This window comes from Pteropus alecto, unplaced genomic scaffold (assembly GCF_000325575.1).
Source record: "Pteropus alecto unplaced genomic scaffold, ASM32557v1 scaffold76, whole genome shotgun sequence".
NCBI lineage: Eukaryota > Metazoa > Chordata > Mammalia > Chiroptera > Pteropodidae > Pteropus > Pteropus alecto.
Window position 1 is genome coordinate 28,030,590 of NW_006443138.1, and position 17,507 is coordinate 28,048,096.

General features: G+C 51.1%; 1 protein-coding gene across 6 annotated transcripts in view; it reads right to left on the bottom strand.

Moving 5' to 3' along the window:
• Nucleotides 1-17,507, bottom strand: part of TEAD4 (TEA domain transcription factor 4) — a 66,576-nt gene that overhangs the window by 19,064 nt on the left and 30,005 nt on the right. For 3 of the 6 annotated variants that reach the window (XM_015598493.2, XM_006923855.3, XM_025040946.1), the window contains 5 exons: nt 8,028-8,092; nt 7,490-7,552; nt 3,379-3,507; nt 2,205-2,248; nt 1,669-1,724 (listed from right to left, as the gene is read on the bottom strand). In XM_015598493.2, coding sequence (XP_015453979.1) covers nt 1,669-1,724; nt 2,205-2,248; nt 3,379-3,474 — 196 coding nt within the window. In that variant the 5' untranslated portion in view covers nt 3,475-3,507; nt 7,490-7,552; nt 8,028-8,092. Of the gene's footprint in view, nt 1-1,668; nt 1,725-2,204; nt 2,249-3,378; nt 3,508-7,489; nt 7,553-8,027; nt 8,093-8,861; nt 9,010-17,507 lie in introns of those variants that run through there. The other 3 variants (XM_025040944.1, XM_025040945.1, XM_015598492.2) reach the window with 3 other exon arrangements.

The window sequence follows — 17,507 nt, forward strand, 5'->3', positions numbered from 1 at the left end:
CTGAAGATTTTAAGCAGAGCAGTGAAATGCTCAGATCTGCATTTCTGAAAGATCCTATTCCAGTTTGGAGAAAGGACTGGGCAAGGGCGAGGCAAACCGGAAGCACGGTCTTTGTGGGACCTGAACTACAGTACAGTGGGGTGAAGATGAAAGGACATAGAAGGGATATGAAGGGAGCAAATCTCCAGGCCTTGGTGACTAATGGGATGTAAGGCAGCAGTGAGGCCCAACTCCAGATGATGCCAGTTTTCCAGGCTGGGAGTCTGGTGAGTGGAGGTTCCATGTGCTGAGGCAGGTAGCTCAGAGCACTTTTAGGAAGGAGGCAAAGAAACAGCAATCAGAGGGGTGGGTGGAGGACTCATTAGCCTGTGCTTAATGCATCGGCTGAACCATTCAGTCATTTGTTCAAACGCTGCTCACTGAGGAACTGCTGAGTGCCAGACAGATCCAGATACACGGAGACATAGACAAATAGTCACACACACTGCCCCATCCACACTGATGGTGATAATAAAGAGTGAGGTGCTAGGTGGAGGTGCACAGAGCACTAAGGTGCCAACAGCGAGGTGCATAAACCAGGGCAGGGGCAGGGCAGAGAAACCTAGAAGAGGGAAGCCTGAGTCACAGCCCAGAGGTGGGGGTGCAGGGGGGAAAGGAAGGGAGAAGGGAGAAAGGTGAGTTTTACAGAAGAACCACACAAGCCCTACCAGAGTTTAGATTGTATCCTGAAGGCACCAGGGAACCATTAAAAGGTTTTAACCTAGGCGCAACATGGTGACACAGATGCTTTAGAATGATGACTAGGTGAGTTATAGGGTAAAGATAAGAGACTGGAGATGGGGAGTTGGCTAAGAGGCTGCTGTAGCAATCCAGGCAAGATCTAAGAGGGCCTGAGCGAAGACAGTGAGGCCAGTGAAGCAAGGACACACACGAGGGTGGATTGCACAGGGCTGAGAGAAAGCAGTAATGAGGAGCCTAAGCAGGTGGCAGGGCTGCTCTCAGAGCAGGAAGAGCCAGGTCAGACCATGGGCAGGAGTCACTCCCCAAGCCAGAAAAGCTGGTGATGGGTGAGGGTCCTGTCTTGCTCTGCAGAGTGGAAGGTGATGAGAGGCCCTCATGAGCAAGAGGCAAGAACAGAGCTGGTCACCTGCTCGGTGCAAGCGGGGAGCCCCAGCAGTGGCCCCACGGCTGGACCTTCGCCTGCCCTGCCCACGCTCTGGGCCTCTTCCCAGGAGGGCTCCCTCTGCTAACAAAGGTTCTTTCCAGGCTGGAAAGTCTGAAGGAGATGATTACAGAGGGAGGCCATCTCAGGAGCCAAGGTATATGGGGCACACATGCCACATACAGGGGTGGCAGGCGGAGCAGCTGCCCCGGGCACAGCCACTGCCCTGCCCTTTGAATTGTGTGCGCCCCTGCAAGCCTGAGCCCAGGCTTGGAGCGGGGGTGAAGGGGGATGACAGGCAACCTGAGGAGCAGGAAGGGGCTTACGCACGGAAGAGGTACACGTGCTGCAGAAGGAGACTGGGCTGTATGGTCTCAGCATATGCCAGGTGTGGGAGATACTGCAGTGGCCTGAGGGGCAGGAGGTGTCCAGCTGTCAGGGGCCTGGGGCCTGGGGGCAGGAGTTGCAGGGGTACTATGTGAGGGAGCTGTGCACTGCTGACCCACCTGGCAGAGGCAGCGAAGGCTGGACAGTGTAGGATTGCTGAGAGAAAGGTTTCACACTGTGGGAGATAAGGGAAAGGAGGTATAAGGCTTGGGCAGGGTACGGCTCCAGATCCTCAAGCAGCGTCCATAGCTCTCTGGGCGCAGGTCCTGGGGGTCTGGCCATCAGGGTCTTGGTGGGCTTTGGCCTCCCACTCCATCCCATGCCAACTCCCTCAGGTTTCATGGCTGATCCACAGAAGCAGCATATCTGTTGGAAAAACCCACCTCTCCCAGGCCAGCCAGAGGCCTGGTTCCTACCCTATTTCCCTTGGGGTCCCAAGTTCTGGCCCTGTTACAGCCTGGACTAGTATTTTGGCAAATGCCACTCAGGGTATCCATACTGCTGACTGAGCTGCTGCCAAGAGCAGAAGCCAATCCCCAAGTTTAAGGCGGACCCCAGACTGCGGCCCTGTCCCACCCTGGGGGCCAGGCTCAACTGCATCAGGTTATGGGCTCGAGTTCAGTTCAGGGACTAACTGGTAGCAGACCATACTCACTCATGGGATGTTCCGGCTTGGCCTGGCAAAGCTCCTTGCCAAAACTGAGGAGGCAAAAAGCGCAGAGTCAGCATAGCCTATGTGCACGTGGGCCCATGGTGTGGGGAAACAGTGTAGTGGCCTCAGCTGGAAGGTGAGGCTGGAGCCTGGACCAGTGAGCGGCAGTGAGAGACTTAATGCTACTGTCTAAGTACTTGGTGACGGCAGCATCCCAAAGTGTTTCAAGTGTTTCTAGTCTCTGGACATGCTCAGTTGCTAAGGGGCCGCATGGGAAAAACACTCAGGTTTGGTAAACACAGCATCTCCTATTCCTCCCTTAGAGATGACCCACAGGACACAGCAGCACATAAGGCTCTGAAGAGTCCTAGAGTCAAGAAACCTATTTAGTTCTAAGTGCCCCAACCTCACTTATGCATAGAATCACTTTGTGCCATATCTGTTTAACCTCCTATGGACTAGTGCTCTCTGGAATACACTTTGAAAAAATGCTGGACAAGAGGCTCACTGAGCGCAGAGCCTGTCACTGCCACAAAGGCCAGGTGCTGCAGGTACATCTTGAAGACTCATTTAGTCCCTACAGCCAAGAAAACCCTGTGAGGACACAGCCCTAGAAAGGAGGAGCCTTTCTGGACCATTCTCAAAGTGTGAGCAACACGGCCATGCCCAAGGGGCCAGTTCTTAGGCTGAGACATTTAGAATTTGAACGCAAGTGTGTTCCTGGACATCAGCCCTCCAGCTGGAAGGAGAACGGTGCTGAGCACCTGAGGGATGGGAGCGGATGAGGCCAAGTGACGGGGCTGCTCAGGGACATGTTTAGCGCTTTACCAAAGCCTCAGCTTAAGCCCTCATCCCCAGGACTTCAGCTTCTCTATCTTTAAATTGGGCCAACTCTGTAGAGCTTCTCTGGTTGTCAGCAAATAGGGTCAGCTTTGTCCCTCATGAAAGGTCTGCTGCAACCTTGCCAAGGTTCCCAGGAAGGTAGTTCCAATACTAGCTGGGCCATGACCCAGTACGGCCCCTCAGCCCTTGGTCCCTCCTTCCCCCTGGCTATCCTGGCCTGTGAGGACTCAAGGTAGAGAAATCTGGTCTGGCCAGTGCTTCTGGCCCTGCAGAGGGGGGTGGAGCGAGAAGGAGAGGGCTGGTTTGGCCTCTGGCTCCGGGCAGCCCCACTTACCCCTGAGACTGCTGGGCAGCCAGGGCCCCGAGCGAGGGCCATTTTACTGTGGAAGGCTGTGGCGGAGATGATCTGGGCGGACGACATGGCAGCCATGCTCTGCAGGGCCTTGTCCTTAGCTGCCTGATCCTGGGGGAAGACAGTGGAAGGGACGACCTCAGCAGTGGTCACTCTGGCAGGCTGAGGGAAGGCAGGGCGGGCTTGTGGTCAGGGAAGCTGTCCCACTGCCAGTCGCCAGAGCCCTGGACTAGGCCCCAGGGGACCAGGTTTATGTCCTTACAATGCTATCTATTACTCTGTTTTGTGAACGAGCAAATCACATGGTTTCTCGGATCAGTTTCCTCATCTGTCAAAAAGGCATAATACTTGCCCCGCCTATTTTTTCAGAGCTTAAAAAGACTTTGGAGACCATTTGCCAGACCATCTTTCAATTTACTAACCACGGGGACACTCTGAGAACCGGGACCTTTCATTTATTCTTTAGGTTAAAAAATTTTTATTATTAAAGTATAGTTAGCATACAATAGTATATTAGTTTCAGATGTGCAACAGTGATTTGACATTTATATGGCTTTACGATGTGATCTACACAGTAAGTCTAGTAACCATCTGTCGCCACGCAGTTACCACAATATTACTGACTATATTCCCTGTGCTATACACTACATTTACTTTTTTTTACAGCTGGAAGTTTGTACTTTATATTCCCCTTCACCTTTTTCACCCATCCCCCTAACCCCCTCCCCTCTGGTGACCTCCAGTGGAGAACAGGGACATTTTAGAGCGTGCTCACCTCTACTCTACTGGTGGCTGGCGTGGCACTGGCTCATGGCAGGTGCCACATCGCTATTTGTCAGATCCCCCATGAATGGGCAGGGAGGAGGTCGTCCTTGGTTTGGACTGTTTGGAGGCACAGGGTGGTCTCCTGTGGCCCCTCCTGCCCCATTGCTGCACTATGGGTCTCCCCAACACTCTGGGTGCCTGCAGCACTCCCTAACTTTTACAGGTTAGAATGTTAACACTGGCTGTCTGTGCACCATGGGCCCAGCACGAAGAATGGATTCACCCCACACAGGCTCTGAATAAACTAGCACTTAAGACACTGGTAATGATAATAATAGTACTAATAATTTTTTACACTTGTATAAGCTAGTAGTTCCCACCCTGAGCTCCCCAATCCCAAAAGTCTTCAAAACCAATGAGGCAACATTCTGTATTCAAAAAATCTATTAGGAATTGCGTCTTTGTCCAAAACAAGGCTGGAACAGCAAGTATTGTTCGGTGTGTATAATTTCATTGGGGCTAAAAGGTTAGATCATGTCAACTCAGGAGCTCTAATTAGAAATTCTATCTTTTTAATGGGGAAAATAAATAAGACATTATTTAATACTTAACTTGGTAAACCCAGACCTGTCCTGCGTGACAGACAAGTTGAGAACTAATGGAGGTCCCTGCAGCTTACAGAAGCTTTTGTACAATGATTTCACTAGAACTCACACAGCCCTGTGAGGTAGGCATCACCATGGCATTAGGCTCTGAAGGTCCCAGGTGGTCCACCTAGCATGTTGGCACCGTACAGTTGTGGCACCAGAACACAACAGGTCCTTCTGCTGGGCTGCTCAGTAACCATTTACAATCATGTGATACAAGACAGCCCTCAGAGGGTCGAGCACACTATCTCTTCAAAGCACTCCTGTGAGGCTGGCAGAACCAGCTGGATTCCCATTTTAAGATGAAGAAACAGGCTCAGAGAATTCGAGTAACTAGGGTTCTGATGGTAGTGATGGTCAGCCCGGCGAGCTTGGTCCAGGTTGTCACATCAACTCACTTCTGGGCCTCTGCAGGCCCAAAAGGGCCAAACAAACCAGGATGGGGGTATGTCAGGATTTGACAGCATAGTATATACCACAGAGGGCATAGGACACCATTCCGAGGAGTGGAGTCATCCCCAATCCACTGTCCTTTTGGGGTGAAACTTGGGCCTTGCTCTCAGAGGCTGTCTCTGATAACCAGAGTGAGCTATCAGCGTAAGATGTTCCTCTTCCCGAGGACACTTACAGTGTTTAGAGAAAAAATCCGAACTTGCCCAGGCCAGCTGGCCCAGGCTCTCTTCGTCCTGGAGGACATGGAGGATGCAGCAGGACGTACCCCAGAAAGCCTGCAGACTCTGGGGTTACAACTGCGTCATGAGGCCAGAGAGCTCCGTCCGCTCAATGCCAGCAACTGGTGTTCCTTCCTGGAGAGCTGATCTAAACAAGCCATTGGGGCTCAGAAAACCACGTCCTCAGCGGATAAAACAGAAATCAGGGGAAGAGGGAAGGATATTATGGGGAGTGACATCAGCAGCCAGGCTACAGAGCAAGGTAGTCACTGAATTTTGAAGCTGGAGAAAACCTCTGATTATCACCTGGCTTAACCCTGTCATTTATAGATGGGGAGACGAGAAGGGGCAGCGACTCACCAAGCTCACACAGTACAAAGGCAGAGCCAGCCCAGACCGAGCCAGGGACATGGAGAACTTCTACCTGACCTTGTTTTGAGACCCCTTTAAGAACGATGAAATCCTCAGATCAATCTCCTCCGAAAAACAAATATATATGAAAATCTCCATATTATTTAAGGGGTTCATGGCTCCCCTTGATGTCTGTCCAACAGTCCACTGAAGGCTGTCCCTAGGCCCCGGGGTAGAGCCTGTGGACAAGAATAGGTGCAGTTTCTTGAAACAAATGTGAGCCACATGGCCAGGCCCCAGTGGAATTAAAAGTCCCCCTCAATGATCTAAACAGAACACTGAAAAGTCTGTTCTCCATTCTGGTCCCGCCTAGGGTCCCAGTGAGTCATAGGCAGACCAGAGAGGGGAAATGAGGAGTGAGCTGGGCTCTAGGACCCGCGGGATATCTGGAGGCACATGTGCCAGCCTGAGAGGGAGGGATCAACAGCTGAGACCCAGCCAGCTGTCCTGGGACAAAGCGGGTGGGGGACAGCTGGGCTGATGGCAGGAAGAACAGAGCTGAGCAGCCAGTGGGGTGAGGCTTCCTAGGAGTTCCCACCGAATTCATTCAGAACCTCTAGTGTGGGGATCACAGGACTACTGGCACCAGACAGGATCTTCGAGGTCATTTAATACAGGGGCTTTTAAACTGGATTCTGAGGTACTTTCAGGTTCAAGAGCCATGGGCATGAGAGAAGGAGGGGGTCTCCAGCCTCCGGCCTGTTTCTCGCCAACCTAGCTTTGACAAGAGCAGCTCCTTTGATAACATATTGGGATGATATTTTATTCAGGGGAAAAAAGAAAAGGGACAGAGCTTCCACTGCTTTAAAAAAATGTTTGTAAACTGCTGGTCTTAGTCTAATATTCCCAAATGTTAGCTCTTCCTACCAAGTAGCTGGGCAGGCTCTGCTGTTAATACCTCCATGATGCAGAGCTCACTCCCTCCTAGTAGTCACCAGAGAGGCCCACTGGTTCTAGGGTCCGGGAGGCCTAAGTCCTGTAGGGAGCAGGGCTGCCCAAAGCAGAAAGCTGTCAGCAGCTGGCCCTCCACGGAGCAGTCACCTGTCAGGCAGCTCTCAAGGTGTGGCTGATCCAGGGAGGGGAAAGAACTGCCAGTCCCAGAGAGCAGAGCGTGGGAAGGAATTCCACCTGCTCCCTCAGTAGCATCCAACACACCCCACAGCAGTGACTCTCATGCCTGACCACCCTCAGGCTCCAGCAGCTGGAGGATAACTTCAAAGAGTATGGTCTGGAGGGCGATCCCACTGTGATCTGAGGAAGGCACTGCCCCTGGAGGAAAAAGGGCATGGCAGGAGACTGGCCTGTAGCCCCCAGGTTGCTGTAGAGCCAGTCACATACACGGCTCCAAAGTCAAGCATCCCTCCAGGTGGACAGGAGAGGTTATAGGCCAAACCTTACTCTCATCAATACCAAGAAGCATGCTGGGGGCAATCAGCTCTGTTCTTACCCCTCAAGAAACGTGCCCCATGTCCACACACAAGCAGCCAGCTCCTAAACCCAAAAGGAATACTTTTCCTACTGGAAAAAGAGCCCCGATTTCCAAGAAGCAACCCCACCTGTGCCTTCGGTCCTTCCTCCCACTACTGCCCTTGGCCTTACCTTTAGCTTGGCCTGGATCTCACGGGCTTTGCGACGAGCCAGCACCTGGATGTGACTGGAGACCTATAGCAGGAAGAGAAGGCTCCTGTCTCTGCTTCCCAGACGGCCTGTGCTCCCCACTCCCCACCCTGGCTCCCTGACCCTTGGCCCTCCACAGTCCTCAGTCCGCATCTGTGGACTGAATGAATAAAGAACAAATGAAAAGGTAAGTCAATGATGGGCCCTCGGCCCTGCCTCAGACTTTGGCAGTAATTGAAAGGACAGTGTCGGCGCTTTGTTTTCTGTTCTCTGGTCTCCTAGAGAAGAATGGGGAGGGGGCTGCTGACTCCTCAGGAAGGCGAGAGATTTCCTCTCAGGTGATGGCAGCGGGGACCACAGGGAAACTGAACTGTCTATAGCACAGCAGAAGAGACAACCCACCTGAGCCAGCCCCACTGAGAGCCCATGCTTGGTCCTGAAGAGGGCCTGGCCCACCTTGGAAGCAGGCCGACGCTGGATACCTGCCCCCGGGGACCCATGCCCATCTCCCAGGGCCCACCTGCTTCCTGGTGCGGGTCTTCCCTGTCCGGAGCTTGATGTAGCGGGCAATCAGCTCATTCCGACCTGCAGAGACACCAACGGCCGTCAGTGGGAGAAAGACAAAGGTCTGGCAAATAAGAAGGTCTGAGGGGTCCCTTCCTACACCCTCTGTCCACCTTGAGTAGGTACTTGAGGTGAAGACTCTGTAAGTTCCCTCCTACCATCCTTGAATCCCAGGCATCTCCCAGCAGCAAGAGGAAGCTGAGGCCTCACTGAGGGACAGGTAACCTAAGGACAAGGAGGTGACAGGGCCACAGGCCTCCAGCTGGTACACAGCTTGAGAGGCCTCTCAGAGCCTCTCTCCTCTTCCATGCTGGCCACCTCCTCACCTCTGCCCCACGGCAGCCTGACAGCTGCCTCTCTGCTCTCACATTCTCCCGGGACCTTCTGCATACTTGGGAAGCTGCAAGGAAGTGCCTGGGCCTGGGCCCTTCCCCTGTGCAACTCCCAAAGTTCCTACCACCTCCATAAATGAGGAGACCCTTACAAGATGTCTTGTCCTATCTGTGAGCAGCAGGGGCCACAGGGAACATTAGTGCTGAGACATTGAGTGTCCCCAGAGAGGAGGCTTGAGGCCCTTAACTCAGATGAAGAAAACCTAGGCCAACCACATTTCCAGCTCCATGGCTGTCTAGACCAGTCAACAAGTAATATTGAGTGCTCACCCAGCAGCCCAGCTTCCTAGAGGCTGATGTTATGTCCGAGAGATCCTAGAAGTCTCTAAGGAGCCACCCATGTCCTCCTTATACAAATAAGGTTATAAAAAGGGGTTCTCTGTGTTCAAAGAACTCACCACCTAGCTGAGGAGAGACATGTACCCACACAATGGCTCCAGCGCATGCTACGGACGGGCAACAGGCAGTACGTTGAGGACTAGGGGTCAGTTCAGATTGGGTGGTCAGGTAAACCTTCGGCTGGACCTTGACCACTGTAGAAGTAGACTATAAAGAAGGGCATTGGGTCAGGGAGGTGGTGGGGGAGAGGGAGAGGGAGAGAGTTTGAGCAGCAGCTATCTCTTCCTTGCTCCACCTCTGGGGCCAAAGGGTGTAGCCATCAGCCTATTCTGTCCTGCTAAGCCCTATTGAACCTGGAGAACTGTGTCTATGAGTAAGGAACCTGCTGATGCAGGAGGAAGGAAGGACGAGTGGGCTACCTGTCACCTACCTGGATTGTAAAAAGAGAGCACGGCCAATGCCACACTGGCCCCCCAGCTGACCTTTCCCCACTGCCAAGGCTGAATTAAGAGGCCACCCTCAGGAGGTCTTATCTGCCAGAAAGACTTGCTGGCCTGGAAGCACTGGCCTGTCTATGTCAGGGGAAGACGTGGTGGAGGACCAGACCCTGGGGACACCACCTGTGGGGCTGGTCTGCACCTACAACTGAGATCCAGCAAGAAGTCTCTTCTCATAGCTTTCTAGGGAAAGTTTTTCCACAGGCTCCACTGGCAGTCCAATAAACGTCCTACCCTATGTCTTAACTAGTGGCACTCAAGCTGTAGCTATAAAATGCTTTCACTGGCAAGAGAATCTAAGTAATCACCACGGGTGAATGAAAACGGGTCACAGAACTGGGAGTTGGGAGCCAGGCTCTAGCCCAGCATCTCCGCACACGAGCTACGGAAACTCAGCAAGTCTTCTATGGCCCTCCAGCCAGCCTTCTCTCCTTAAGTCTAGGCCCTTTAAAGGTTTTCCCTCCAGATTTTTCCAACCAGATTTTTACAGACTTAGGAAACAGACCTTAACTTTGGCAAAATGAGAGCTCTCTACGAATCAGTTTCCTTTCAGTACAATGCACACACTCTAGGCCCATGTAAGCAGTCCAGTTTAGAGACCAGTCCAGGGGTAAGGAAAATTGCAAGGGTAAAGAGAAGGTTCCTGAGAGCCAGAAGGTTGGTTACAGTGCTGATGGATGTGGTGTTGAAAGGGCAAGCTGGAAAGTCTTGGGGTTGGTGGGAAAGCTGGAGGAACAGGGCAGGCAGGGGACACTTTAGTCTGGAGGGGCCTTAGAGACCATCTGGGATGTTGTTCTAGGGCTCCTCCTCTAGCCCACATCTTGGGCGCAGACAGTAGCTTATCAATTCTCTGTCTGTCTTTTCCTATTAGATTCTCAACCCCTCAGAGGAAGGGGTCACATCACCATTCAGGTCTGCATCTCTAATATAAGGCACCTATTCATCAAATGAATGAATGAGCCCACCAGCAAATCCTGATGGCTCTATCTTCAAACTATATCTAGAATCCAGCCACTCTCACCACCTCACTCTCCATGGTCCACGCTCCCTCTCTTTTCTGGCCTGGACTATGATAAAAGCCTTCTACTTGGATTCCCTACTCCCAATCTATTCTCAACACAGCAGCCACTGTGATCTTATGGCTCCAACATCCTCCAGTGGCTTCCCATCTCCCTCAGATTAAAAGTGTCTAAGCTCCTACAATGGCCTGGGAGAACCACAGGATCTGTCCACCTGGTCCCCAGCTCAGTCCCTCTCTGATCTCATGCCAGCTGCTATCGGGTTTCCTGGCTGCTCCTAGAACATGCCAGGTCCACTCCCACCTCAGGGCCTTTGTGTGTCCTGTTCTCTGCCCCAGAGACCCACATGGCCCACTCTTTTGATGGCTTCTTTGCTCAGATGCCATTGTATTAGGGACATCTTTCCTGAACACCCCACCAACAGCTGAGATCACCTCCCACACACCACTTACTGCCGACCTGCCTTCACTGTTCTCCATAGCATCTAATGTGATCGACATTCTCATTTAGAGCGCTGTGTATACCCCACTCCCATTAGAGCAAAGTTCCTGAGAATAGAAGTTTTTGACTGTTTATTTACTTTTTATACCCTACACCTAAAAACTGCCTGCACATAGTAGGCTCCCAATAAATATTTGCTAAATGAAATATAAGGGAATGCTGATAAAATGTTGTTCAGATGTCCCATCAAGTGTTTTAGCCTTTTAAGGGAAAGGTAAGAGTTAGATAAAGGAAATAGCTCTTAATTCTGATAAGCCCAACAGAATTTTCAAAGTCCTTTCTCATTTGAGCCCTCTATACAGTTCTACATCCAGGTTTTGTGGGACCTAAGCCATCTAAAAATTGGAAGGATCTCTTAGAAGAAAAAGAATGAAAAATACGAATACAAAATTAGATGAAGATCATTTTAGGTTAAGGTAGAGGTGTTTACTTTTTTGATGGTGGTGATGGTTTCACAGATTTATACATCTGTCAAAACTTACCAAACTGTCCACTTAAAATATGTATAGTCTACTGTATGGTGAATGTACTTCAATAAAACTTTATAAATTTAAATTAAAAATAAAAAGTTTAGGAACTTGGAAGGGGCCCGTGCAAGTGAGGGGTTCTGAAGCGTGAGCCTCATTAATGTCAATAAATCTACCTCCTCCTTACAGACAGTCAGGCACTTATACCTGTTTGATAGATGAGGAAACTGAGGTCAGAAAATCTCACCCACGTCATCCACCAGCAGATCTAGGACTAACTGGTTTGAGTCCTGGCTCAGCCACTGGACGTGACACAGTACCTGGCACAGAGAAGATGCCCAGTGAATGGGAAGCCCTCTTGTACCCCTCACCCCCACAGTGCAGTGCTGTTTCCTCTGTGGTGGCTGAGGAGGCCTGTGCCCACCATCAGCTGAGACTCTTACTCCAGACATTCCAGACGATCCATCTCTCTTTTTCAAGGAGCCCCACCCAGCCTTACAACTACCTTTGCCCTGCTGCAGCATTAGAAGCTCTGCTACCAGACAGGCCATCTGGCCCTGGGCAAGAGGCCAGCAGTGGGGCCAAGGAGCCAAACCCACGGGGTCCAAGGCAGGCTCAGCTGGCTGTTTATTTTTCAGGTTGTGCATCTTCACCCCCTTTCTCTGGAGCTGCACCCCCTCTCCCTTGCTGGTTCATCTCAAACGGTTTCCATCCAGTCTTATTCTGCTTATCAGAGCTGATGCCAGCAATTGAGAAGTCCCTCAGTGAGAGTGAAATGCTGGGTTTCTGTGGGTATACTGAGCCGAGAGGGACCAAACAGCTTCCTTCCTGCAACTAGAGGTCCTCCAGAGGTCAACCTGGCCATTCTACTGCCTCCAGGCCAGCTGGCATCTAATCCAGGCTTTACACACACACAGGGAACTGCTGTAGTTTCTTTCACTCTTATAATAATGTTAACAATAATAAACATTTATTGAGCACTTCCTTGTGTCAAGTACCTGTGCAAATAGAGAATGTATACTCTAAGCTTTATTTGCATTCACTCTTTCAATCCTCATAATAGCTCTATGCAGCCGGTATTGTCATCTTCACTCCACAAACACGTAAATCGAGGTACAGAGAGGTTCAGAAACTTGTTCAGGGTCACAGGCCAGCAAATGGCTGAGATTCAAATCCATGCAGTCTGGTTCCAGAGCCTATCTATTAACTACTGCACAGCGTCACTTCTATTTAACATGGGACTCAGGGCCATCTCTCTCCGGAGCAAGGGCTTAGGCCCATTCTAGCCTGAGGAAGAAGAAACTGAGGTCCAGAGAGAGCAAGTGATTTATTCAAAGCCACACAGCTTTTTATTGTCCCAGAGGCCACGAAACATCCATTTCTAAAGCTTCATAACTATCACGCGATGACTGCTTTTTCCTATGGATGCCCTTTCCTGGCTGGGCTGGTAGTTTCCTCTCAAAACACCATTCTGCTCCCCTTCTCTGGATCGATCCCAAGTTCTCTGGGTCTCTGCATGAAGTCAGTCCTTGGTGATGTCTGACTGCCCCTTACCCCGACCCAGGTCCAGGAAGGAAAGCCAGCTACTTGGGCCCAAGAGCCTGCCCACCTTTTGTCACTCTCTCATGGACAGTGAGACTCAGAGCTTATGGAAGCCAACGGGCCTTGGATGCTGTAGACATAGGGAAGATCACGACGATAGAGTCAAGGGTAGAAGTGGACAAAAGTAGGGAGCATGTGCCTAGAGCTCGAGCCCTGAAACCACAGCGACGGCCAGCCAAGAAGAGTGAGGGTGGTCAGAAACAAGTAGAAAATCCAGGGGCTACTGGGAGGAAAAGAGGCCTGTATCTTCATCTCAGCCCTGCCACTGGCTGTAAAACCCCAGGCCTTCTTCTCTCTGGTGGTTGAGATCACATGTTGGGGCAGAGGCAGGCCAGCCTGGATCTCAGTGGAGGCCATTTAGGCAGCTGGGCATTGCAGTGTGGCAGGTGGCTTTGGCTGACCCCAGAAAGGGCCTGGGTAGGGCTGGGAAAGAAGCCCCCACCAGACTGTGGCCCATCTGTCAGAGGACATGTGTCCAACAGCCCCCTGCTCACATCCACAGCCCCACCCCACCAGAGGTGAGGAATGCTGATGAAGAAGGGGAGCCTTGGCTTAACCACAGGCTAAGGGTGGGGCATTCTCAATGCAGGGTCCACAGAGGTCACCATTGCCTTCTCCTAACCCCACACACCATGCCAGCCACCCCAGGCTTTTCTTCAGCTACATATTATCACTAAAATTGTTATCCCACCTGCAAAATCCTGTCTGGGACAGATGATTTCTGTATCTCGTTCCCTCTCTGCTGATTCCCTCTCTGTACTAGCCCTCCCTCTGGACCACAAACATTAAATGGCATAAAGTAAAGTACCTGCCACTTAGCAGGTCAGTAAAGTTGGCTATTACTGTACACATTGTTAATAAGAACCTGTTATAACTGATGTTATTAGTCTTCAAAACTGGAACAGGGTGAAGACCCAAGGGCAGGAGCCTCCCCACCCAGAAGAGAAGGATCTGTGAGCCTCACGGAGACAGAGAGCCCCTTATATGAGCTCTCCACTTCACCCCTGCAGGTTGGGACTGGAGGAGGCCGGCCTTTCCTCTACAACCAGCCTCGCAATGTCTAGGGATCAGCTGAAGTTATAGACACCTGCAGCTGGAGGAGGAGGCTATTTGTGGAGATGAAACTTCTGCTTAAAGCCTGAGAAGGCAGTGATTAGGCCTGACTTCTGAGCCATTGTCCCTGGAGGGCTCTAAGGCTTCTGGTGAAATCCTACCCAGTCTTCAAGGCCACTGGCCCCAAGAAGGTTCCCTGATCCCACTCCAGTAGGTGTGTCCACTACTGCCACCAAGCCCTGGTGCACAGAGTCTGTGCCTCCTCACAGTCCTTGGCTAAAGTCACTGAGCTCTTGTCTGACTCCCTCAATAAAATGTGACCTCCTGAGAGCAGGGAACATGTCCCATTCAGCTCTACACCCCAGCACTGTTCACCGGGCACCTCTTATGTGCTTTTATCCCAGCAGCAACACTGAAAGGCAGTGTCTTCTTCCAATAAACACGTGAAAAGATGCTCACCATCACTAATCAAAACCATGATACACCACTTCACACCCACGAGGATGACTATGTAAAAAAATGGAAAATAACAAGAGTGGCAAAGATTTGAATAAACTGGAAACTTGGGCATTGCTGGTAAAATGTGATATGCTGCAGCCACCGTGGAAGAGAGTTTGGCAGTTCCTCAAAATATTAAACATAGAATCACCATGTGATCTAGCAATTCTATACCTCTAGGTATATACTCAAAAGAATTGAAAGCAGAAACTCAGATACCTGGACACCCATGTTCCTAGCAGCATTATTCATGATAGCGAAAAGGTGGAAACATCAAGTGTCCATCAATAGATAAATGAATAAACAAAATGTGTTATATCCTTACAATGGGATATTATTCAGCTATAAAAAAGAATGAAGTTCTGATATATGCTACGATATAGATGAATCTTGAAGACACCGTGCAAAGTGAAATAAGCCAGACACAGAAGGACAAATATTGTACAATTCTACTTTCATGAGGTACTTAGAATAGGCAAATTCATAGAGACAGAAAATCAGATAGACGTTCCCAGCAGCTGAGGGAGGAGAGAACGGGAAGTTGGTGTTTAATTGGGTATGGAGTTTTTGTTAGGATGAAAAAGTTCTGAAGATGCTGGTGGTACAACAATGCAAATGTATTAAATGCCACTGAACCGTACACTCAAAAATGGTTAAAATGGTTCGCAAAATGTTTAAAATGGCAAAATTGATGTAATATGTTTTCTCACAATAAATATAATCAAAAAAAAAAAAAAAGGTAGTATCATTATTATCCCCATTTTACAAATGAGGAAACTGACACTGAGAAAGGTTTTAAACTTGCCCAAGGTCACACTGGCTACTGGAACAGAGAGTGAATTTGAACCTAGGCTCACATCATCAGGCCTCCAGAAGCATCAGGCCTCCAGAAGCATCAGGCCTCCAGAAGCACAAAGTCTAGGCTGGAAGGGATAGTGTGGAAGGAGATGGAAACCACAGGGGACAAACTAAAGGGCAGCGGAGGACCCAAGGAACATGGTGAGGAGGCAAAGGGGACAGAAGACTCTCAGATGAGGCTCCCTAACCTGTGTCTCATCACCTCAGTGACAAGCGCCCTGACCCAGGTCCACTCCCTACTCCACCTCTCATTAGCTGTGTGACTCATCCAAAATGAGGATCCCTTCACCACTGACAATCTGCAATCACAATGCCTTGCCCAGATCCCCTAGAACCTCCATGCAAAGTCCCGCTCTGGGCCAACACGCTTCCCCCTTGCCTGAGCACCTTCCTTCTCTACCTACTCAAGCTCCACTTCCAGAAGACTTCTAAGATAACCCCGCCCTTTGGTTTATTGGCTGTATATAAGATAAGTGCCATTAGTTTACTTTCCCAAGATGTTTCTCCTGCCTCTCCCCGTAGACCATGAAGTCGCAGAGAACAGAGCCCATAGCCCTGAGCCCTGGCCTGGTTCAGAGTGGTGGGCCCTTGACAAGGACCGCTAACAGAGATGGGCAGCCTGGGCCACAGGCACCCAGTGAGACAAAGGAGAAGGCAATGAGAGGAAAAGCAGAGAGACAGAGAGAGAGAGAAGACAGGCAGAATGACTTGAGAGATTTAAGAGCAACCTCCAGAAGAGCGAAAAGTATGGTGGGCAGAAAGGAATGCACAGAGGAAGACAGAGCCAGCCCCAGCCTCTTGCAAGTAGGAGGGAGAAAGCAAGACAGCAGGGCTGAGGCAGGGCTGCTCTCAGGAGAGGGAAAGGCAGAGTGCAAGGGGAGAAGGGAGAGAAGCTGCCCCATGCTCACCTCCCCACACCTGACCATGGGCCAGAGGCCAGGCTGGCTAAAGGAGGTCAGAAAGACCAGTGTGTCAGTGCCAGGGCAAGGGTCACGCAGTGACAGGGCAAAAATGAAAGCGGCTGTGAGCAGGAGAGGGCTAGCAGCCCCAGCCTGGGAGCCAGCCCACAAGTGTGTGGGAGGCTGGGCTCAGAAATAACAGGCGCTAATCTGTCCTGCAGCTCTGCTTGTCATCTGCATGTCTGACTGGCCATCATCAGTGTGTTCTGCTCTGAGTTTGCGGACCAAGGCTGGGAGCAGGCCTGATCCCTGTCCTCAGAGTCTGCAGGTCTAGAACCTTCCTCTGGGCACCTTGGAGTCAGTTTGTCCTTCTTTCTGCCTGAACCTGCCACCTGCCTGCATACTCTCAGCTCCCACTCTGTGCCCTACCTGGCTGGCACACCTGGAAAACAAATGATAGCCTCTGGATGCAGAAGTAGGGGCTCAGGCACAGGAGGATGGCAAGAGGGGGCCCCTGAGGGAAGATGAGAAGACAGAGGAGAGCAACCTCAGTGAGATGAGATCTGAGTCAGGTAGGTAGCTTGTCCCTCTTCCTCCCCTTCCCTGGGGTCCATCCCACACAGTGGGGCTGAGCTCAGAGCTATATATACCTTCCAGCTGGACCAAGGCCACTGCTGAGAGCCCCTCCATCAACTCCCTGTGCAGTCCTGCCTTGGCCCAGATTCCATGGCTGGTAAGAAGAGATAAGCCAGCGTCTGGACCCCAGCAGGATCTGTACTCACGGAGGACAGGTGCTGTGGGGGCTGGGTGAGTCATCAAACACTGCCGAGCAGCCTCCTGCCCGCTGCCCAGAACTTGACCCACCTGGATCTGGGGCCAAGGAGAAGGCAGGGCAGGGGAGAAGGGAGGAGCAGGTGGGAGGCTTTGCACAGCGCACAAAGGCCACTCAGGGCGATGGGGGAGCACTGTGTGGGAAGGCAGGAGAACTGGGTTCTAGCCCTAGCTCTCCTACTTACTACCTGAGAGACTCTAAGAGAAACGGCTTCTCTGAGCTTCCCTCTGCATCTTCAAGCACAGATTATAATTCCTCCCTCAAAAAGACCGTAGAGATAACGAATGTCAGAGGCCACTCCTGCTTACTCAGCATAACTAAGAGGCTCCTGGCCAATGCGGGAAGGCAGGAGAACTGGGTTCTAGCCCTAGCTCTCCTACTTACTACCTGAGAGACTCTAAGAGAAATGGCTTCTCTGAGCTTCCCTCTGCATCTTCAAGCACAGATTATAATTCCTCCCTCAAAAAGACCGTAGAGAT